Source organism: Ambystoma mexicanum, chromosome 6q (assembly GCF_040938575.1).
Source record: "Ambystoma mexicanum isolate Mex_15411 chromosome 6q, UKY_AmexF1_1, whole genome shotgun sequence".
In the NCBI taxonomy this organism is placed as follows: domain Eukaryota; kingdom Metazoa; phylum Chordata; class Amphibia; order Caudata; family Ambystomatidae; genus Ambystoma; species Ambystoma mexicanum.
In genome coordinates, this window is record NC_090937.1 from 992363604 (window position 1) to 992388108 (window position 24505).

A 24505-nucleotide genomic window follows, 5' to 3' on the forward strand; every position below is an offset into this window, starting at 1 on the left:
GCATAGTAGGGGAAGGAAGGGTGCGACAAAATTCTTTCCAGGTTGGATGGGTGATGTCTCAGGCATGGAAGTGAGGTTGGATGATATGATATTTTATTTATATTGCGCTCATACACAGGTGCTTCAGAGCGTGACCAGGCATGGGAGGGGAACCTGGGAGAGAACAAACACACCGATCTTACTAGGCCCAGTGACATTGAGAATGCGCAAGTGCATGGGGAAGGGAAAAGGGGGAAAGTGCATGGGAGGGGGGAGAAATTGAAAAGTGCAGAGCATAAGAGAGGACAAGATAAATAATAAGTAAAGAAATAAATAATATATAAAAAATAAGTAAAAAAATAAATAAATACAGTGATCCAAAACAGTGGGAGTGCAGCCTGTGAGGGCCAAGTGCAAGGTTAGTCAGATAGGGAGTATCTGATCAGTGCAGACAAAGAGTGGAGGGGGCCTGTATGGGTACAGATACAACCACCAGTGCAAGGGGTGGCCAGGGGGCAGTGCAGGAGGGTGGCAGGGTGAGCAGGTACCTGGGCCCGAAGGGCAGAGGGTGCCAAGGTGCTGCATTGCTGAGAGAGAAAGCAGATCAGCAGGGGAGAAGAGGGGCAAAGGCAGAGGCGAAGAGGAAGGTCTTGAGGAGCTTCCGGAACCGTAGATGGTTCTCCTCAAGTTTCAAGGTGGCAGGTAGGCAGTTCCAGAGGGAGGCCCCCGCAGAAGACAAAGATCTACCAACAGCTCGTTTCTTTGAAAAATTACTGACCCTGAGGGAGTTGGGGGTAGAGGAGCGAAGGGCTCTAGAGGTGAGGTATTTACAGAGGGATGGTTGAAGGTAATTTGGACCCAGGCCCCAGAAAGCCTTGTGGACAATGCACAGGGTTTTTAATTTAATCCTTGCAACCACAGGGAGTCAATGAAGGGATTTCAGAGCTGGAGAGATACAATCCGAGGGCTTGAGGCCAAGGACAAGTCCCGCAGTCCTGTTCTGGATTAGTTGTAAAAGGCTCAGAGTGGAGGCAGGTAGATTTAGAAAGAGGCTGTTACAGTAGCCTAGAGAGAATCACAGCTTGGGAGACAAGGAGCTTCTGAGGGAAGGAGAGGAAAGGAAGAGTGCTTTTAAGGAGGTGCCGTAAGAAGTTAGACTTTTTGGAGAATTTAGAGATGTGTGAAGAAGGAAAGTGTGGAGTCAAAGATGACCCCAAGGTTCTTAGCTTTGTTGGTAGGGGCAGGTGGAGGGCCAAGGGAGGCCAGCCAGAGAGTGAGGGGAAAGGATGGAGGGGGTGTACCAATGAGGAGGATCTCAGTCCTGTTGGCGTTTAAACAAAGATAATTTGCAGTCAGAGAGAAGGGAAGGAGAGGAGGTGGCCGAGGGAAGGCTGAAAATGAGTTGGGTGTTGTCAGCATAGCACTCGAAATTTGAGCAGAAAATGTAAATGCAGTAGGCCAGAGTTGCCAGGTATTGATTGAAAAGCCAGGGCAAGAGGTTAAAACCCTGGGTAACACCGCATGTAGAGAGGGAGATAGAGGATAGGAAGGACCCAAGTTGTACCTGGGAGGGTCGATCAGAGAGAAAAGAGGTCAGCCAGGCCAGAGCCTGATTGGTGATACCCAGGTTGTCATGCAGGCGATTTAGTAGGGTGGTATGGTTGACCGTGTCAAAAGCAGAGGAGAGATCAAGTAGGATGAGGACAGAGGGAATGTTAGAGTCGAGGTTGGAGAGCAGGTCTTCACAGATGTTCAGGAGAGCAGTTTCCGTACTTCTGGCAGCTCTGAAGCCAGATTGGTGGTCATGGAGAGAGCCAACTGAATCAGAGTGAATGTTAAACTGATAGATGGTAAGCTTTTCCAGGAGTTTACCCAAAAAGGGAGTAATGGAAATTGGGCGATATTTAGCCGGTCAAGAGAGATCAGCTGTGGGTTTCTTTAGGAGAGGATGCACAAGGGAGTGCTTCAGAAGGGAGGGGAAAGATCCAGAGGCAAAGGAGAGGTTGCAGAAGTCGGCAAGGGCCGGAGCAAGGGTATCGATGTGGATGTGGAAGGACAGAATCAGAGTGAGGCAGATGAAGAACAAGGCAATGCAGAAGATGCAGCTTCCCTTGTGTGGCGAGTTGGGTCAAAATCAAATTAACTGCTGTGTTTAGGTGCCATGGCTGTCGGTGGTGTAAGTCAATTTAAGTGGTTGAGGTGTTTAGACATGCTGTAAGGATGAAGGATGAAAGGGTATGGAATTTGGAAAGGGTGATGGTGCTGCAATCTGGACAGGGTGAATAGATGAGTGGAATAAAAGCTGGTGTGGAGAATGAAGGTGTCAGGGGTGGCAGATCTTCCTTGTCAAATACAACATATATGTTTCTGGGTGCATCAAGATGTGGTAGGAGTTACCAAAGACCAAGATACCTGGATGATTACACCCGTTAGCAAAAATCACAAGAAGTATCTTTGTGAAAGAAAGGGGATCTGCAGTGTCGTATCTACATCGCGTCGTGGAACCTAGCGACGCAATGTGGAATGTGGAGCCCCGGAGAAACTCAAGAGTGAGAATGGAACATGAGGGTGACAGTTGGAGATGTGTCACAGAGCGGGGCTCGCATTTTCCATGTCCTTATACATGTACCTATGTTGATCATAATTTAATTTTATAAATAAGTTATAATAGTTCCCACAAATGTCAGCCATACTTAAATTGCTTCAACTGGTCAGATCAGGGATGTCATTTGTGGGTTGATAGGGGTCACAAAAGTGACCCCTAGCCTCTACTTTGCTACCTCTGGCATGGTCTTTGCAACCCTAGATGGAGCTTGCAATTTTTTTTAAATAGTTAGCGGTTTTCATTGCTGAAAACAACAAACTTTTTTATTAAAAAAAACACAAGTTGGCATCACTGTGTCTCGGGTTGGGTCACAGGGTTCTGGTTGCTTAGCAACCAAGAGTTCAATGTCCATGGATGTCCGTGGCCAGGAGTGAGGGGGTTTTAGAGAGACATTGCATAGGTGATCGGCTCTCCAGATCCACCACAGTGAATGGTTTTCCAGACGTAGCTCAGGCAAGGGGTTGTCTTGGCAGGGAAAACATTGTGAGGTACAATATAGCCCCATAATGTCAGAGCTAGAGAGGTTATGCAAGGCCATACTATAAGAATGAAACTGACTACTGGTGCTTCCCAGTAAAACATGCAGGCTAGTTAGAAACATTGATTTTCAACATAAGGCCTACTGAAATACAAAGAGGGGCCTCCCTCGACTTTAGTACAATGGAAATGCACTGAGTTAAAGGAGAGTGTTCCTTAGAACTGTAATATTGTTAATTGTGTCCAATGGAGTCAAACAAAAAAAAAACAATGTGTGGTACTGCAGATGCTGACATCATGTAAACTGGGAAAAGGCACCTTTGACAGATTTAAAACTGCATCAGTGCACGTGGAAAGATAAAATACATTGCACACTTGGAAGACAAAAAGGAGGAATGGTGCATTACATTTAAAAATAAAGTCAAGTGACAGATTGCGTTTATCAGGTATAAAGAGACTTAATTTCATCACATAAAATGACAACCTTTAAAGGGAAAGGCCTATTTTGTTTTGTGTAAAAGTGAATACTGGTTTCTTCTGTAACTACAGCCTATCTGTCAGAAAAATACCAAAAGTGAATTTATATTAGTTCACACCGTATGCAAAGAAATATTGTAAACAACAGGCCCAGATGGAGTACTTAAAGTTAGATGCACACACATTGTGTTAATGTAAAATGCTAGCCTTTCAGAACTGTTGATGCAACTTGTTTTTCTCTCCGAGCTGAAACTATGACCCAAGGAACTTTGGGGGGCACATTAGCAGTACAGGCCTGGAGGTTCATTTAAAAATGCAAATAAATGTTGGAAGTGAGATCAGAATTACAGTTGTACAGATAACATGGCAAGCTGAATTGACCCTTAGGTCAAACCTCTCCATTAACTGTTCATTAGCTTCTTTTGAAGCCAAGGAGGGGAGGGGAGAATAACATGAGCCAGGCAGATGTCCTGGTCATGTGACAATGGAGAAATGGAACTTAAGAAAAGGTGGGGGCTATTGTGAAACTGAGGGGCACATGTGAAGCATTGGCTGATTAACATAGGATTACAATTACCCTAATAAAAAGAGCATTGTGTGTTCCACTGAGCTCATCATGGACTCATAATTATGAGGAACTGGAAAATTGGTAGAGTGTTAGATTGTGAAATTAAGATGTGAACTGTGGCGTGTCATATTTTTCACTAGTATGGCGCAGTAGCAAATCGTGAAAATGGTATCTCCTCCCAGGAAGGGCGTGGCAAAATAAGATTAGCATTTTCAGACTTGCCATAACATAAACAACTGAAAAATATATATGTGCCTGCAGTTATCTGAAAAATTAAGGTAGATGTCATGTTGTGTGATTTTGAGAACACTAAAAACGTAAACCCACCTATCATGTTGGGATGATGAATCTTTCTCCTCCCTCAGCCTCCATCATCCACACCTGACAACTCCTTGTCCTATCAGCAGGCAAAGGGCGTATTGGTGGTAGGGGGAGGGAGAGAGCTAGCCAATCTATATCATGCGAATAATTATAATATGTGTGTGTATATTCAGCCCTATAAGAGATCAGTTTTCAATCTGCGAGGGACTTTTCAACTCTATTCCTGGATGTAGTCTACTTCTCGAATCTTGCGAGGAACAACTAGCAGAGAGGCAAGGAGAGCTACCAAGGCCATCGGGGTAAACCTTGCCAGGAGAAAAGCTGTTTACCTGGAAAGGCCTTTAACCTTGCATAGGAGACAGACTGGGAAATCAAGAAGCTAGGTGGGCCTGCCATTTGAGGAGCCCGAGGAGGACTTGGTGCTGGGGACTATCCTTGACTCAAGCTTTTGACCAGATCTGTGCTGTCCTCAGATAAGCCCTGCTGTTTCTCTGAATGCCCCATAACCAAGGCCTCCCATGTCAGTAGAGTACTCCAAATGCCAACAAAAGTGTGGGGGAATATACCAGCCTTAATCTCCATCTTGCATAGCAGGTAGGAGGGTGGAACTAGGAAGACCCTTGCCACATTCTCTTAAACATATAACTCTATTAATTTCTTTATAGAAAAACATCCTATCCATTTAAATTGAATTGTATTGGGAACTGCCTACCTTAATCCTTTACCTTTAGCTGTGGGGGAAGGGATGACATTGAGTAGACCCTTAACACATTTTATCAGAAAAAGTTTTAATTCAATTAATGTCCATATAAAAATCACGGGATGAGTGATTGTTGGAGTTTGAAACCAACAAAATGCATGCCCAGTGTGTTACAGCTTGTACAGACAATAAAGTATGTGGGTGCCTATTTTGATGAAACTCGACACTTCTGTACAGAAGGGTGGTGTCCCTAATCTCCAAAACAAGAGAGCCTAGAACCCTGCATTTCATTTGAATGCAAGGAGTGCAAAATGAATTACTATTGACTCATTTCAAACAAGAATCCAAAAGCATTGCACTTCCCTTGTATGAGCGGTGCAAAACGAAATTCCCCACTTATTCCCAATTATACTCAAACCAGAATCCCAAAGCCTTGCATTTCCATTTCTTACGTGTTAAATAAACTATTTTCCCTGTGTTCATTTCCCAAACCCGGTCTTCCTAATAAAGAGGCAAAAACATGTTAATTTCCCATACCTTGCATTTCAAATGAAAAGTTAAAACGATTTTTTTCCATCATTGTATTGCACTCTCTGTACCTTGCTTTCCAAGCAAAAGAGTCATATATAATTGATGCCTGGAGGGTGTGAGCCCTATTCCTAACAATTTCAAGATTAGCTCCCTAATCAATCACACCTATATTAAATGTCATCAATTCTGTCTTTGAAATTGAAATAAAGTAGATTGCAGAGGCTGGTTTCCCGTTTAACAGATTTCTCATTTACTGTTTATTTGGGGCCATTGGGCCTCATTACGACCCTGGCGGTAAGGGGTTAACGCCAGCGTTAGCTGCGCCGACCCCTTACCGCCAATTACGAGGTCCCTTAGCGCCATGGCGCTTTTAACACCTGCTTTTAGCAGGTGTTAAAATCCATGGCGCTAAGGGACCATGGAGTTAATTACGCCACCGTAATTTACGGTGGCGTAATTAACGCCTTCCCCACTCCCATTATGCCCTATGGGGCAAAAATGGGAATGGGGAAGGGTAAATGGGGATTGGGGATTTACCGCCCCGCCGACCTCGGAATGGGGCGGTAAGTCCGCCAACCACCATGGCGTAAACGTAGTTTACGCCATGGTGGTAAAGTCACGGCCCAGGCGGTAACTTACCGCCTGGGTCGTAATGAGGCCCATTGTGTCTAACCAAGAGACAATGAGGAGACATCTGGCCAGTTAAATATTCGGATTTCTACTAGGTCAGTGGTTTTCAACCAGGAGCAAAGTGGGCCATAACGAAATCAGAGGTGCTGTCAATCCAGGAAGACCGTTGACGGTGCCTCTGGAACAGACTCCTGGACAGCTGAAAAAGCCTCTGTGGCTACCCACTGACAAAACTAGGACTACTCCCCTTCAAATGCAATTTTGTCTGAAATGCTCGGGTAACTTTGTGTCAGACAAATAGAAAACATCACAGTCATTGACAAATACCAATCGTATTTGAAAAGTATTGCAGATGTGATTCCTTAGGAATACAGAGGGAAGTAGTTCATACACTGGATTTACAGTTCTTAATAGTGGGTCAGCTGGACTAGGCAGGTGCCCTCATTGTATTTGGCATGAGTTGTAGGGATTGGCAGAGTGGCACACGACGATAGAAAGGCGAGGACGGTGTGGAAGTAGCCATGTACTAGGTGCCAAGTAGAAGACCAAAGTCGTATGCCGATTTCTTGCAGAGCAGTGTAATGTGCCTGCCCCTCCACCATTTAACTCTTTTCTGGAACCTTCCTCTTGCCCTCAGCAGACATGGCACCTCATAAGAGCAACAAAACAGGGCTGGCACCATGCAGGAGGCTACAGCGTTCATTAATTGCTCTGGTTGCATATAAACTACTGCCCTGACTGCCTCCTCTTTACTGCTGGTGACTCTGGTGCCAGGGGCCAAGAAGAGATCAGCGGAAAGGTAAACCTGCAAACGTATTCTCTTGGCAAAAAAGAAAGCCGAAACATCCAGTCGTAACACACATCAACACTCCAGCCCTGGACTTGGGGGTAGAAAGGAAATTGATAGTGAGGATGTGAACAGGGGAGGCGAGAAAGGAATGAACAGTCAAGCGGAAAAATGGGGGGGAACGGGCAGCGGTTTATGAGTGGATTAACTACATGGAGGGATAGGTGGAGTGTGCAGTGCTTGCGTTGTACTGTTACGGTGCATGCTTCACCTGCTCTGTGCGGGTGTGTGAAGGAGATATACACCGCTGCTTGTCCTTGTTCGTTGAACGTAAGGCATATTGAACTGCTGCTGCGTGTGTTGTACCTGTCCTGTCAGTGAATCGTACTCTGCTAACCTCACTTTATTTATTTATTTGCTGATAATATGTTACATAGCAGTCATGCAGCCACACAATGTGTTGATAGCAAACCAAAGGAAATATTTTACATTCAAAAACCAGTTTCCCAGATGGGTGTTGCAAACCATTCATGGTAGTAGCAGGTGCGTTTAATCACTTTCCCTATTCCAGGGAATCCATTGTAAGGCGTTTGAGTAAGTTGTGGGCAAAGAAGTTCCAGATCCTACAGCAATACGTACACTTCTCCCATCAAAGCGATAGCACTTTTTATGGGATACTGACAGACTGCTGTGGGTAGAGTGGGGGGTGTGCGGGGGTGGGGTGTGAGTCAGCCAAAGACATCTGATAGGATGAAAGATCTGAAACACTTTAATAAGCAAGTCAAGATAACCTTGCCACGCGTGACCCTGTGCACCAGGCATTGATTAGTTTTAAACCAGTAGTTTGATGTCTGGTGAGAGCTGAGAGCCGTGCATTTAGACAGGGACGTCATTTGGGGGCGCCAGGGGTCACAACTGTGACCCCTGTGGTCTCCCTTGCTGCGGCCCCTGTGGTCTGCCTTGCTACCCCTCTCTGATCTCCCTTGCAACCTCGAAAAAACGGAAACTTTTTTAACTGAAACTTCTGGTCAGTGGCCAGCGCCATGTGGCTCATTGTTTCTGGAGTGGCTGTTTTCCTTGCTCAGGCAACAGGGAGTTCCACAAGTGTAACACTTTGGCAGTGACCCTAAATGAGACAGAATAGCAATAACACATAATTTGTCTTTCCAGAATTCTATACAATAATTGCTAATTCTTTAATACACAGTTATGAACCCTCGAAATAGTATTTTGCCAACCTCTGAAGCCTGAATAGTAGATCCACGCAGGCTTAATTAACTGGCCTGTTGTTACATCTCAGTTACCAGTTTAATGGTATCCATTACAGAGTGTAATTTGCTTTCTGACTTTCAGAACATTTGAGAAGATTCAGACATGTAATTGCTTATTTTACTGCAGCTGGTAATATAGCTAAAGTCGGTAAAATAGCTCAGTGTATTGAGTGCTTGCTGCTGCAATGTGTGTGCGAGATCTGAAGGTTCGAAACCCAGCAAGGTCAACTCATCCTACTGAGGTCGATAAATTGTACCAACACCAGTTGGGAGATATTGTATGTATATTTGTTCTATATAAAGCGCCTTAGAGTAAGTGCTATATAATAGCACATCATTACCATTTGGCCTTGGACGTCTGCTTGCATTCACAGTAATTTTGTATACACACTGATATTAACGATACATATGGTGATCCATTAATGTATGAAATGTATATCACATTACAGGGTTATTGTAACCATATTTTTTTGTAGTGTACTTAAGAGCAATGCTATGTGATGCCATTTCCTGTTTTGTCAAGGGGTGAGAGGTTGTCTTCCATCGCTTCCCGTGATGTCACTTCAGGGTGGGGTCAAATGACACCACTTCCTGTGAGGTCATCAGAGGTTAAGGGTAATGGGGAGTCACTTCCGTTGCCATTTTTTTCTATGCCAGGTTTCTGCATCCTGTGGCACAGGACTGGGAGCAGGATGGCCAGGGCACAACACGAAGTAGGAGCAGGAGGAGCTTGTATGGCCTTGCCCGGACCCTCGAAGTAACCGTAACTATAGGCAAGCCAAGGTAAGTGCAAATGCATACATTCATAGTAATTGGGTAATATGGACTATATACACTGATATTAACGCTAGGTGGTCCATTATTGTATGAAATGTATATCATATTACAGTGATAGCATAACCATATTTTTCATAGTGTACTGAGGAACAATCCTATGCCACTTCCTGTTTTGTGAAGAGATGAAAGATCCTACTTCCTATGATGCCACTTGGGGGTGGGGTCAAATGACAATCAGAGGTCAAGGGTTGTGTGATGTCACTCCTGCTACCCCTGGCATTTTTTTATTGTACAAAATGGTTAATTACAAACCTTTTATATTTTACTCAAAATAACTCATACAATCATATCACTTAAAATCATTACAAAATATATATACATTCATAAAATGTGTTAATAAATAAATTTACAATTTCGCAAGAACCTTACTAAAATACCTCTAACATTCTTTACATTCCTGCATTCATCACTCTTCAAATCTACCATTCATTATTTCAGTCAACAATATTGCTCACTTTCAAGAAGTTGACTACTGTGATTAGCAAGGAGGAAGTCGAGCCTTGCAGAATATACCTCCAGAGGTTTAATGAAATCAGTGAATCAATGGAATAGACACAATGGTAGAAAACCTCTTCTCTTAACTTCTGGAGGGCCCCAAAGTCAATCATTAAATGCTTAAGGGTGTCTACATCTGTACCACATTGTCGACATTCAGCAGTTTCCTGGATTTTTTGTATTAATTTAATCTCTCCTGTTAGGAGGATGTTAAGTCGAATCCTTAGGTAAATGTCCCTGTACCGACTAGCTGGAAATTGTGCTAAATATTTCAGTATCACCCTTTCTTTTTACATTCACAGCTTGTTTCTCTGCTCAGGCTATAATGAGCCCTTTTATCGCAAGTCATAATCCAATCTTCTTCCATCATTTTCTTTTTTGCTCGCCCTGGATTTTCACACAGTAAATCTAAGGGCACCTCATACTGCTTCAATATACCTTCAAACTGTCGTTTAAATTCTACAAGTTAGCCTCTCTCACTTTGGCATTCCATTTCACTCAATAGTGCCTTATAGAAAGTATTTTCTCCACCCACCAGTATCTTGCGGAATTGCAAAATAAGTCTTAACTGAGTAATAGACAAGAGGGAATTCAACACCAATTCAAAATGAATTAATGTAATGGGAACACAGTTGGGCAATCTTAGCGCTTTTCTCCATATCCGGCCTTCAAGTTTCCCAAGTTCAAGATCCTCCACCCTGGAATGGATGTCTAGGCCATATGTCAGGATAAGGATAACTTTAGAACAGTAGAACTGCATAAGTGGCCTAATTGAGAAGCATCAATATTTGTTTGCTATATGTGACATTTGTGCTGATAATTGTCTGCCTTTTGACCATATAGTCTCTCTATATTGCTTAATTTCCAATGAACTCACTAATAGAAAGCCTCACGGCTGGAATTTGTTGGTCATTCATTACCCATCGACATGTATTCAATTTGTATCCATCTCCTTTGAAGCTCAAAAGGCAGGACTTCTTAGGATTAATTGTTTATTTAGTTTAGCAGATTCTTCGAATCTCACTAACAGCCTCTGCAGCCCCCCCCCAGGTTCTATGTAAAAGTAGTATATTATCAGTGTAGGTGACACAGAAGCATCTCTGATCTCTTAATTTCGGTGAGATAAACACGTCTCCCCTGAAGAGGTCCCACAAATGGGCCAGATACAAATTGAAAAGCCAGGCCGCGTATGTGTTTATTGGAGCTGTCACATCGCCCTGATTGTTCAGTCGTAATCATGTGGTCTTCAGGAATACATTTAAAAGGGGACTGGTGTGTATATGGGGACCATTCCTCAAAAAAATCATATAAACTATTATTTGTAACCTCGTCCACGCATCAGAGGTAGGGTTTTGTGTGGTTTTATAGGAAAATACCTATTTGCTCATTATGCTGAACATGAGCCAAATCTGTTTGGCAATTTTGTTGTTGTTAGATGTGCTTCTCTTTCTTCTTAAGTGTGTGTTCTACTGGTCAAGACGACACCTTTTCGCAAACCTGCCATTCACTCCTCAGCTGCTTTACATTACTCTGCACATTTGTACCCCTCTATCTTTCCACCTGTTTTGTTCCCCACTTTTCTTCTGATTTTTGCTTGACCCTTTTTTGTACTAGGCATGTGGGCAGGACATCATTAACCATTCGTCAAATTGTCTATTTTTCGATTCTTTGTAATGAGTTCATCAAAGTGATAACACATTTTTCAGTATTTCTATAGCCGGAAAGCCTGTGCTAAATATATGAAAACATTAATTCCAGAGCAGGCATACTTTGTGCTAAAAATATCCTGTACTCTATTTTAAAAATGTGTATTTATGTTTTATTTCTAGCACGGGCATTTGCAATGGAAATAAAAAAAATTACATTTCTGGTGGTGGACATTTCAAGCACAAACCTTTGCCCTAGAAAAGTCTTTGTTTTTATGTTCCTTTGTGGGGGAGTGTGATGCTGGAAATGCATCGGAGGGACAGGGCCTCCGTATCCTTGTCCTTTACTGCCTTTTTATCGTGTGTTCTGTCGTGTTCTCCGCGCAGGAGTTCATGTGGGACTCCTGGCGGTGCAGCTCTCTCTCGTTTGGTTTGGTGAACAGACCCATGGGATACCCTTACGGCACCCATGGGTGGGGGTACAACCCTGTGCCCCTAGTGTATGTTTTTGGGCACCTGTGGGTGGCCCACAGAGCAGGGTCTGGGCTGGTGGCAGCTCCATGCTGAATTCGACAGGTGCTCTGAGTAGTCTCCATTTTGGGATACCCAGGCCCTGCCATTGGAATCAGTTGATTCCTGATGGAAAACAAGATGGCCCCTGTGGCCTCTTGCTTTCTATTGCCGGGTACCTTGTTTTCGCTTCCCCCTGACTGGCTGTTGGTGGAAGTTCCATATATGGTGTTGTTGTGAAGTCCAGTCCAGACTGGCTGGAGCCTTCCCAGTGACTGTATGTTGTGGGTACACCCTGTGGGTGGGACCTGGGTGAATGGAGTGTTTGACCAATATGCACTTCTTGTTGTGGCTGTCTGGTTTCTGGTATGAGAGACAAAGACTGAGACAGCCCTGCCCGAAACTGGCCTGAATGCAGTATGTAGTGTTGAATGGCTGGATACTTGTCCCAATCCACATTCCTTGTTGTGAGTGTCTGAGAGGGAGGAGGATGGCCTGAATGCACTGTGTGCCTGATTGGCTGACTGACTGCATGAATGCCCTTCTGTATGATTGGCTGCTGCACTCAAGCAGTGTGGATGAGAGACAGGATAGTATATCTGGGGACCTCTCACCACTGGAAATTGTTCAGAAGCTGTGTCTACACTTGAAGAGTAACTGGAACTGCTGATCCTCGACGCCCAGCTGGAATAAGAAGACTTGCTGTTGCATTTGCTTCTACCTGGTCTGAAAGCTGCCGAATTCATCGAAGACTGATCCGAGAGAGGACCTGGTAAGCCGCCCTCTTCCCGTGCTCCGAGGGACCATCGAGCACTGCTAACCTTCGCCGAAGCTCCCTGGAAGTCAGACCCTCGAAAGGCTGCCGACCCGAGACGGGACCGCTGAGGAGAACGAAGTGAAGCACCCGGACTTCGCCGCCATCGAAGTCCATTGCTGTCGACCAGCGTTCCCAGGTTTGTGTAACCGCTGGAGGCCCATCGAAGTTGTGTTGCCCAGACGAGGGGATTGCTTGACGCTGTGCCGCCGACGACCGGAGCCGCCCACTCCTTTGCCTAAGAACATTTGAATCGAAGGACTCCCTTGTCCGCACCGTCGACCGATTTGTCCAACCGGAGAAAGTCAAGGCCGCCGATGCGCCCGAGGAGAATCCGCCGGTGGGTTAGCCGCCAAGAGACCACAAAGACTTCGACGACTCGATGCCCTTGCTGTGCCACCGTTCTTCAGAAACTCTTTGTGGTCCTGAACAATCAATCGCCGAGGTGCCCCGCACACCTCATCCTCGCAGGACGTCGCCGACGAGCACCGCCTGGATCGACGTCGTGGTCTCGGCACCCTCGAACCTCTCATCGACTCTGTCAATGCCAAGTTCACCTTCTTTGACGTCTCTCGACGATCCGTGGCTCCTGCTTGAAAGGGAGTCACTCAAGAAGGATCCGTCAATGCTTCTTCAAAGAACTCTACTCCACCAGGTACATTGGGGGGGGGGTAAAAACATTATAGAAGAGAACTAAACTATTGAGCAATATATGGACTCTGCTTGTGCATATCTTTATTTTACAGGTTGCCCAGGTGGGGGTATCTCCACACAGAACTGTGTCTAGGAAACGGGGCCAGTATTCTGCCAATTGTGTCAACCATCTTGCTTTCCTTCCTATCTCTATTGCTGGTTTCCTTGTTATTGATCTGTGTGACATTCTAACAGTATAGTAGATGCACTTTAATGAGATCAGATAATATTGGTGGTACCACTTTAGAATTGCATATATTTGAATTGTATATATTTACAATTGTTGATTTCTGAGTACAAAGTGTGTTATTGTGATAGTGTACATATCTTTGAATATTAATTATATAAAGACTGTGTTTTCAGTAATACAGTGTGTGGACATTCCTTTGTGGGGGTCCGGGGACTACACTGTACTTAAGAACCAGCCTGCATCACCTCCTGAGAAGCTAGGCCTTGATTGCTCGACCACGTACCAATAATAGAGAATCTTGGCTGGGGTCCTCTGTGCCTCTCCTCTGCCATATAGAGAGCAGAGGTACAGACACCCCCCTCCGGTATCTTTACACTGGTGGCAGAGGTGGGATGCTTATGGTTTTAAGAATCAGTGTGCAACCGTGCCACTTACAAAATATCTGCACTTTATTAAATTAAGGTTTGGCTGTGTACAAAATAACTCCATTACAAGCAATGGAGTCTATTTCAAATGTTAAATTGACTAGGATGAGCTTAGAGGCTCTCCAGAGTGCTTGTGAAGCCAGAGAGTTAGACTTTGTGGATAAGTCTAGGGCTGAGCTGATAGCTGCCCTGGTGGACTACCAGACTGATGGTGAAACTCTTGATGAGGGGAGGGGGGGAATGCAACCAATGAGGACTCTGCCCCTGGGGGTTCTACTGAATCTGTTTCTGGGAATGCCACCATTCCTGCTGCCTCTGTTTCAAACCCCAGCACTGCTCGTCAGGGGAAAGCCCTGAAGATTGAACTTTTAAAATTGGAGCTACAACGGGAACAGTTAGCCTTTCAATACAAAAAGTTGGCGACAGAAGCTGAGTTGAAGAAAGAGGAGTTGGCACAGCAAGTGATACTCAAAGATAGGGACACTGAGCACCAATGAATCCAGCTAGAGAAAGCTAGAGTGGAGACTTCAGCTAAACCAGTTGAGAGTGGCAGATCCCCAGCCACCAAGTTTATGAAAGATTTGGTTGGTGTGTTTGTGGAGGGTTCTGATATCCTCCAATGGATTGAAGCGTTTGAAATGGCTTGTGCAATTCATGATGTTGACAAAAGAGATTGGGCTAAGTGTTTGTTAAGCAGAGTGCCTCAGACTGGGTATGACTGTATTCTGAAGCTGAGTGTGGAAGACAGGGGCCAGTATGAGTGTATGAAATCTGCTTTGATTGCCAAGTTTGTCAAGACACCTAACCAATACCTTAAAAGGTTCAGGGAATTTAAGAAAAGAGAGAATGTGTCTCGGTTGACTGGGTGAGTGCTGCGCACATGAACATGATGGGGTGGATTGATTGATGGATACCTGAAAATGTTTGTTGAATTGCCCCACCTGTTGTTTTTTGAGCATTTTTCTGAAGCCTGTTCACCAGAGCTGCGTCAGTATGTTGCTGACCAGAACATTTTGGATCCCTTTAAACTGGCTAGGTTGGCTGACAAGTAGGTCTCCCACCGAGTGTCCCCTAAGGACTCCAGTGGGAAGGACAAGGACAAAGAAAAGGGGGCCTCTCAGGAAGCTGAGAAGTCCCAAAAGCAGTCACAGTCGGGTAAACCTAAACCCTCCTCTCCTAAGACCCAAAAGACTAGTGGGGATAAGTCATCTGTGGGTGGGAATAAGAGTAGTGGTCCACCTGCTGCAAAGCAGGCTCCCAGTGGTTCCAGTACCGTACCCTCCACTCCCGGCACTTGTTGGGAATGTGGGGCTCTGTATAACAAGAGGGGTGACTCCAAGTGTAAAGGTCAGCCTGACCTACCCTTAACCCATGTCTGAGGTGGAGGCCACTGTCCTCCCCTCCTCTACAGGGATCACGTTTGGTGCTCCTGTAGAGATTTCCTTAGTGTCCCTTGGGGCCTGGGACCAGTATGTGGAAGTACTGGTGATTATCCCACAGAACACCCATAGAATTTTGAGAAGTGTCTTCTTGAATGGCTAGCCTTCTACTGGCTTGAAAGACACTGGGGCAAGCATGACAGTGGTGGACAGGTCCCTGCTGAAGCCAGAGGACTACGTAGGAGCTCCTCTGAGAACCACCAGGTTAGCTGGTGGGCCTCCCAAATTATCGCTTGTAGCCTTAGTCACACTCGTAATTGGAGACAAGACAGCAAAACTTCGTATCCTGGTTCAGGACAATGTCCCTGCTAACATTCTGTTAGGTAATGATCTAGTAGAGTTGGGATTGATCGCGGATGGTCTTCCCATGACTGCTGCTGCGGTCACTAGGTCACAGGTGACACAGGGTCAGGCTGTGAGTCAGATAGCCGAGCCAAAGGCGCGGCCTAAGGCAAGACAAAGGAAGAACAAGAAGGCAACCTCTGTGCCAGGGGCCCCTTCTCTTCCTGCTGTTCCTACAGCACCCATTGGGATCCATGCTCCGGATGGGCTGGATCCAGTGGTAAACCCCGTCTCAACTCCTGTGGGAGAAGAGCCAGAAGACTCTCCTGTGGGAGAGGTTCTCAATCCAGAGGATCATCCCGATCTTCAATGCTTGTTTGCTGAAGGTGGACCCTCCCGGGCAGACTTCTGTAAGGGACAGAGAGAGTGCCACTCTCTCACGGGTCTGAGGAAACAGGCCCTGTCCCAGGCACAAGGAGAAGTGCCTAGGACCTTCCGGATATATTGGGAGGGTGAGCTCCTTGTTAGTGAGCCCACTAAGCCTGAACCTGGTGCCCTCAAGAGGTTGGTAGTACCCCAGGTTTACAGGCCCTTCCTACTGCAGTTGGCGCATGAGGTGCCCTTAGCTGGTCATCTTGGTACCAAGAAGATTAAGCAGAGGCTCTCTGCCCATTTCCACAGGCCTCGGATGGGAGTAGAAGTGGAGTCCCACTGCAGGCCAACTTGTCAGTTGTCTGGCAAGACTGGAGGCAGTGTCATTGCCCTACTGCAGCCATTGCCAGTGGTTGGCACACCATTTGAGAGGGTGGGCATCGACATTGTTGGTCCCCTGGACCCTCCCACTTCAGGTGGACATCGGTTCATCCTGGTTTTGGTAGATCATGCCACCAGGTACCCTGAGACTATACCCCTTCAGACTGTAACTGCCAAGGTGGTTGTTAGGGCTCTCCTGGGCATTTTCACCCATGTTGGATTCCCTAAGGAGGTTGTCTCTGACAGAGGATCCAACTTCATGTCTAGTTTCATGAAAACCATGTGGAATGAGTGCGGAGTAACCTACAAGTTCTCCACCTCTTACCATCCCCAGACCAATGGTCTGGTTGAGAGATTTAAAAAAACTCTCAAGGGCATGATAGGTGCTTTGGAAGAAGCCCCTAAGGAGGAAATGGGATCTCCTCCTGCCATGCTTGCTGTTTGTTTACAGAGAGGTACCTCAAGAGGGTGATGGATTCAGCCCCTTTGAGTTACTCTTTGGACATCCCGTGAGGGGGCCCCTCGCCTTGATCAGAGAAGGCTTGGAAGCCACCCCTCCAGGTCTTGCCAAGCAAGTGGGGGACTATGTGTTAGGCCTCAGACGGAGGATGACACAGATGATGGGTCAAGCAACAGCGAATCTCAAGGCCAGCCAGGAATTGAACAAGTACTGGCATGACCTTAAGGCATCGCAAGTGGATTGGACTCCGGGACAGGAGGTTCTCGTGATGGAGCCTACCAAGCCTCGGTCATTGGCAGATAAATGGACTGGACCCTTCAGGATAATCTCCAAGATGGGCGAGGTCAATTATCTGGTTGACATGGAAATCCCAGGGGTACCCCCTCAGGTATTCCATGTTAATAGGCTCAAGCCTTTCCACAGGCGAGCAGAAGTCTCATGTCTCTTGCTAGCTTCAGAGCAAGAAGAGGATGAGAGTGAGCCCCTTCCTGATTTGCTGTATAGCGACCCTCAGGATGGCTCAGTGGAGGGAGTGCATCTCTCTCCCGATTTGACAACAGAGCAGCAGAGGGCCTGCAGGACTTTGCTCCAGCAGTATGCCTCTCTGTTTTCACTGACGCCAGGCTTTACACCGTGGTGTACGCGCAAGATTGACACTGGTGACAGAGTGCCTGTCAAAAGCAGGAGCTACCGTATGTCAGATACTATTAAGAACCGCATCCAGGCTGAGGTCGCCAAGATGTTGGATCTGGGTGTTATTGAACCCTCAACCAGTCCCTGGTCCAGTCCCGTGGTCCTTGTCCCCAAGGCAAGTTCCCAGGCAGGTACCAAGGATTGGAGGTTCTGTGTGTACTACAGAGGAGTCAATGCCGTCACCAAGACTGACGCGCACCCATTGCCCTGGGCTGATGAGCTCGGGGACACCATAGGTGCTGCCAAATTTGTGAGCACCTTTGACCTCACCTCAGGCTATTGGCAAATAGCTCTGACGGACCATGCCAAGGAAAAGACGGCGTTCTCAACACCAGAGGGACTCTACCAGTTTAGGGTCCTGCCTTTTGGGTTGAAGAATGCCCCTGCCACCTTACAGAGATTGGTCAACCATGCGCTCAGTGGGCTGAAAGCCTTTTGTGTGGCTTACTTAGACGACATTGCCGTCTACAGTTCCACCTGGGAAGAGCATTTGACACATCTGGATAAGGTGTTGCAGGCCTTAAAAAGGGCTAACCTCACTATCAAGGCCACCAAGTGCCAGATAGCTCAGGGGAAAGTCACATATCCTGGTCATGAGGTAGGAGGGGGTCAAATCCAACCTCTCCCCAGTAAGGTACAGGATGTACAGGACTGGGAGACTCCCACTACTCAAACCCAGGTGAGAGCCTTTTTGGGCCTCACTGGGTATTATCGCAATTTCATGGCGGACTATGGTACCATAGCTGCACCGCTGACAGCTCTGACTTCACCCAAACAACCGAGGAAGGTTAATTGGACTGAAGACTGTCAGAGGGCCTTTGATGGCTTGAAAGAAAGTCTGTGTAGGGCACCTGTGTTGTGTGCGCCTAACTACAGCCGACCCTTTATCGTCCAGACGGATGCCTGCGACACCGGAATTGGAGCTGTCTTGTCCCAGTTAGATGACAAAGGGAAGGAACATCCTATCATCTTCATCAGTAGACAACTCAAGGGTAGAGAACTTAGGTGGGCTACTGTTGAGAAGGAATGTTTCATTATAGTTTGGAGCCCTAGGCATTTTAGGCCCTACCCTACGGGGTCTACCTTCAAGGTCCAAACAGACCATAAGCCCCTGAAGTGGCTTATGCAGATGAAGGGTGAAAACCCGAAACTGCTCAGGTGGTCCATTAGCCTGCAAGGGCTAGACTTCACCATAGAGCACAGACCAGGGAAGAGTCACGATAATGCAGATGGCCTTTCCAGAAGTTATGTTGACCATCTGGATGAGGGTGTCTATCCCGTGGGAGATTAGGCACCCTCCACCTCAGTCTGGGGGGGGGCGGCTGTGATGCTGGAAATGCATCGGAGGGACAGGGCCTCCGTATCCTTGTCCTTTACTGCCTTTTTATCGTGTGTTCTGTCATGTTCTCCACGCAGGAGTTCATGTGGAACTCCTGGCGGTGCAGCTCTCTCTCTTTTGGTTTGGTGAACAGACCCATGGGATACCCTTCGGCACCCATGTGTGGAGGTACAACCTTGTGCCCCTAGTGTATGTTTTTGGGCACCCGTGGGTGGCCCACAGAGCAATGTATGGGCTGGTGGCAGCTCCATGCTGAATTTGACAGGTGCTCTGAGTATCCTCCATTTTGGGATACCCAGGCCCTGCCACTGGAATCAGTTGCTTCCTGATGGAAAACAAGATGGCCCATGTGGCCTCTTGCTTTCTATTGCCTGGTACCTTGTTTTCCCAAAGTCCTGGGAAGCCCTGACTCTGTCCCTTCCCCCTGACTGGATGTTGGGTGGAAGTTCCATATATGGTGTTGTTGTGAAGTCCAGTCCAGACTGGCTGGAGCCTTCCCAGTGACTGTATGTTGTGGGTACACCCTGTGGGTGGGACCTGGGTGAATGGAGTGTGTGACCAATATGCACATCTTGTTGTGGCTGTCTGGTTTCTGGTATGAGAGACAAAGACTGAGACAGCCCTACCCGAAACTGGCCTGAATGTAGTGTGTAGTGTTGAATGGCTGGGTACTTGTCCCAATCCACATTCCTTGTTGTGAGTGTCTGAGAGGGAGGAGGATGGCCTGAATGCACTTTGTGCCTGATTGGCTGACAGACTGCATGAATGCCCTTCTGTATGATTGGCTGCTGAGTGTGACCCAGCAGTGTGGATGAGAGACAGGATAGTATATCTGGGGACCTCTCATCACTGGAAATTGTTCAGAAGCTGTGTCTACACTTGAAGAGTAACTGGAACTGCTGATCCTCGACACCCAGCTGGAAGAAGGAGACTTGCTGTTGCATTTGCTTTGACCTGATCTGAAAGCTGCCAAATTCCTCGAAGACTGATCCGAGAGAGGACCTGGTAAGGCACCCTCTTCCCATGCTCCAAGGGACCATCGAGCACCGCTAACCTTCGCTGAAGCTCCCTGGAAGTCATACCCTTGAAAGGCTGCCGACCCGAGACGGGGCCACTGAGGAGAACGAAGTGAAGCACCTGGACTTCGCCGCCGTCTAAGTCCATTGCCGTCGACCAGGGTTCGCAGGTTTGTGTAACCGCTGGAGGCCCGTCGAAGTTGTGTTGCCTAGACGAGGGGACCACTTGACGCTGTGCCGCCGACAACCGGAGTCGCCCGCTCCTTTGCCTAAGAACATTTGAATCGAAGGACTCCCTTGTCCGCACCGTCGACCGCTTTGTCCTGCCGGAGAAAGTCAAGGCTGCCAACGCACCGAGGAGAATTCACTGGTGGGTTTCCCGCCACCCAGAGACCACTAAGACTTCGACGACTCCACGCCCTTGCTGGGCCACCGTTCTTCAGAAACTCTTTGCAGTACTGAACAATCAATCGCCGAGGTGCCCTGCACACCTCATCCTCGCAGGACGTCACCGACGAGCACCGCCTGGATCGACGTCATGGTCTCGGCACCCTTGAACTTCTCATCGATGCCATCAATGCCAAGTTCACCTTCTTCGACGCCTCTCGATGATCCGTGGCTCCTGCTTGAAAGGGAGTCACTCAAGAAGGATCTGTCAATGCTTCTTCAAAGAACTCTACTCCACCAGGTACATTGGGGGGGGGGGGGGGGGGGTAAAACATTACAGAAGAGAACTAAACTATTGAGCAATATATGGACTCTGCTTGTGCATATCTTTATTTTACAGGTTGCCCAGGTGGGGGTATCTCCACACAGAACTGTGTCTAGGAAACGGGGCCAGTATTCTGCCAATTGTGTCAACCATCTTGCTTTCCTTCCTATCTCTATTGCTGGTTTCCTTGTTATTGATCTTTGTGACATTCTAACAGTATAGTTGATGCACTTTAATGAGATCTGATAATATTGGTGGTACCACTTTAGAATTGTATATATTTACCATTGTTGATTTCTGAGTACAAAGTGCGTTAATGTGATAGTGTACATATCTTTGAATATTAATTATATAAAGACTGTGTTTTCAGTAATGCAGTGTGTGGACATTCCTTTGTGAGGGTTCGGGGACTACACTGTACTTAAGAACCAGCCTGCATCACCTCCTGAGAAGCTAGGCCTTGATTGCTCGACCACGTACCAATAATAGAGAATCTTGGCTGGGGTCCTCTGTGCCTCTCCTCTGCCATATACAGAGCAGAAGTACAGACACCCCTCTACGGTATCTTTACAGGGAGCTTCATAAAAGTTCCATTCACATTAGCCTTCTTTCTGTTTCCAGTGCAAAGGGTCAATTTCACCATTTCTAGTACATTGTTCAACCATGACAGATATTAAATGAAAAAGAGCCATTGCCCTGCAGGGTCTCACCAAACCTTCCAGTGCAGTATGGTCTTTTAGGAAAGCGCAGATGCAACCACCCCTTACATGAAGGTCCCTCCCGGATGGACTATTTTTAAATAGAATACTCTTAAATTCAAATGGTAACTTACAATGGAGTTCATATACTTCTTTGATGAAGTCAGATACGAACAAAGAATTATTCTGGAGTTGCTTTTAATTTGTTGAAGGTTTACTGTCACTGATACAATGCTTAAACACAGGGCCGGATTAATTGAATTTTTAGCGTGGTGAAAAGTGACTTTGCATTGGTGCAAAATGACTTTGCACTGCCAGTAAACACCCTGAAACAACAGAGCGGTGGAAAGTGTATTTTTTCAGTGTAAAGTCACTTTGCACGGTAAAAATACACTTTGCGCCACTCTATGAATCAGGGTGTTTGTTGGCAGTGCAAAGTCACTTTGCACCACGCTAAAATTTCCATAAATCCGGCCAAAAGTGTTTAATCATTGTATCAGTGACAGTGAACAGTAAGCCAGTTAATGACAACAAACAAACAAAACAACTATTTCATCAGTTAAAGTCACTTTGCACCACACTAAAACTTCCATGAATCAGCCCTTTGCCTGAATAGAGCAGGGCACAAGGTGGGTAGACGTTGTCTGCCCACTTATTTGAGAGGGTTGGATGCAGTGCCACTTGCATTTTTTACGAAATTCTAAAATATATACAATTTCTTCACACAGCTTCCTTCTTTTTCCGGAGTTCGAACCTAGATCGAACAGTTGCAAGGCGACACACTTAACCACAAGACCAGACGAGGTCCGTATAATGACCCAATATATGTCTCCCATGTTCGGTTTCTTTCACTTTCCAATGCGTGCATCACAGGCCCCCCTCCACTTTTTTATTAGCTCCCCCACTTTTTCATTTAGGACTCGACCGCTGCAATAGAGACATGTGAGCGGGCAAGATAGTGAGTCTCTGGTGCTATGCATGTGTCTCACTTGAGCTGCTCTCCAGATGAAAGGAGCACTTACCAGAGTTCCATTCGATTTTACATACCTTATGCGTCTCAGGTCAGGTTTTTGTTTTTTCTTGTATTGAGTTCCCAGCTCCCATCTGGACAAGTTATGCCTACCTGTTGATCTCTAATGAGAGTGAAATATATGCTAGGAGCTGCTGTTACTTTGTTGCAGGTTGGCATGGATGATAGGCTACTAATCTAAAAGCTGTAATACTTTGCTCTAAATGCTATGTAATTTTCTCAATTGGTTTAGTTAATCCTTCACTAATTCACTTGTTATACACATTGCCACAATACCCATATGTGAACATTCAAAGAAGTGCGGCCGGACATGACTGGTAACGGCTCACAGCCCTTGACGAGGCCCTAGCTTTGCTCGAGTCTACCTTGGCTCGGGCTGGCGGTCCGTTATCAGCCATGTCTACCCCCTGCCAAGGGGGTGAAAGCCATATGATACCAGAATTATTAACAATGTATTAAACAATGTTATTAAATGCCTTAAAATACACCTCCAGGTTTGGAAATGTAAACAAACTACTGCAGCTACTGTAGACAACAGCACACAATAGGGTGATTGTGTGTGTGTGTATATATATATATATATAATATATAATATATATATATATATATATATATATATATATATATATATATATATATATATATATATATATATATATATATGTGTATGTAAGTAGGATAGTCCATTTGAGCCAAGTCACACATTCCACAACACCACCTAGTAGCCATTGGTGGAAGTTCACTCCAGTTCTGAGCCACGACCGCAAGGCATTGTGGGTATGCAAATTAGCCCAAATGCAAACCTTTTCTCCGGGAAATTGTCTTTCTTAGAGGGCAGAGCTACTTTATACATAGCTTAATGAACCCAAGACAGACATTTGCAAGGCTGTCAGGACAACTACATACCTGGTTTCACCCTTATGGATCATCAGTGCAGTATAGTCCTGACAGCCTTGTGGGTGGAGTATTTGGAAAGGTTTGCATTCGGGCTATTTTGCAAACCCACAATGCCTTGCTATTGTGGCTCAGAACTGGAAATGAACTTCCAGTAATGGCTACTAGGTGGCATTGTGGAATATGTGACTTTGTTCAAATGGACTATCCTACTGTCACATTTCAGGAAAGAGGACCTTTTTAAACCCACCATAACTTTCTTGGGGGGGGGGGGTGCGTGGGTGTGTGTGTGTGGACATATATATATATATATAATATAGTCAGTCAGTACAGTAAATAAATTGAATGGGGCATAGGCAGTCAGCGGGACGGGCAGTAATCGCAAGAGGGAATAGTACTTCTTGTGTTCTACAAGGTGGTCGCTGCAGCAGGCAAGCCCTATCCTAGATTACTGCAACTCCATCCATAGGTATCACTTTTCCAAATGTGTCTATGCATGGGAGTAGTTATGTATGGAAGTAATTGAAGGTTAGCATGACAGGCTATTGCTATAACAGTTTCAATAGATATCAAATTATGACTAAATGAAAAGTAAACTGTTTTTGGGCATTCTCAAAATTCATGCATTGAAAACGGCAGTTGTCAAGAAAACAAATCTCTTAACATTAAAGTCCAAAAGTAGGACAGCCCCCCTTGCCCTTCTTACCACAGCTGAACTTAGGTTGTGTATCCTGTCGCTGGAATAACCTTGTGGTATTGAAGGATCAGGGTTGTCTACTGGGCTCTTTGATGTGGTTTTTTTGATGACTTCGACGTAGGAAACAGGGAAGATACCTTGTTTGTTGGTTGCTGGTATTTTGCCCTCGTACCAGTTCTGATCCACTCGCTTAAGAAGAGTCACCCGGTCTCCCTGCAATAAAGTTGGATAACACATTGTCATCAGATGACGTTGGATAGCGCATTGCCATCAGATATTAACAATCTTCAATAAATACATTTTTAGGCTAAATAGAAAGTGAATACATTTGGGCTTGAACCAACAAGGGTATATTCGACAAGCAGATGGCAAAGTGGTCACTGAAAAGGATATAGGACACAAATCCAAGGAGAAAGCATGAAAAAATAGCAAATATGGCAATGAACAAACACTGAATTTTAAAGAGAAAGCAGTGTCACCAACATGCTATTTCAATGTTCATGCTGGAGCCAACACCAGAGTCCCCAGGACAGATT

General features: G+C 45.9%; 1 protein-coding gene across 19 annotated transcripts in view; it reads right to left on the minus strand.

Moving 5' to 3' along the window:
* SORBS2 (sorbin and SH3 domain containing 2) overlaps positions 1–24505 on the minus strand; it is a 923152-nt gene that overhangs the window by 89049 nt on the left and 809598 nt on the right. For all 19 annotated transcript variants that reach the window (XM_069631529.1, XM_069631528.1, XM_069631527.1 and 16 more), the window contains one exon: positions 23979–24182. In XM_069631529.1, the coding sequence (XP_069487630.1) occupies positions 23979–24182 (204 nt within the window). The remainder of the gene's footprint in view (positions 1–23978; positions 24183–24505) is intronic.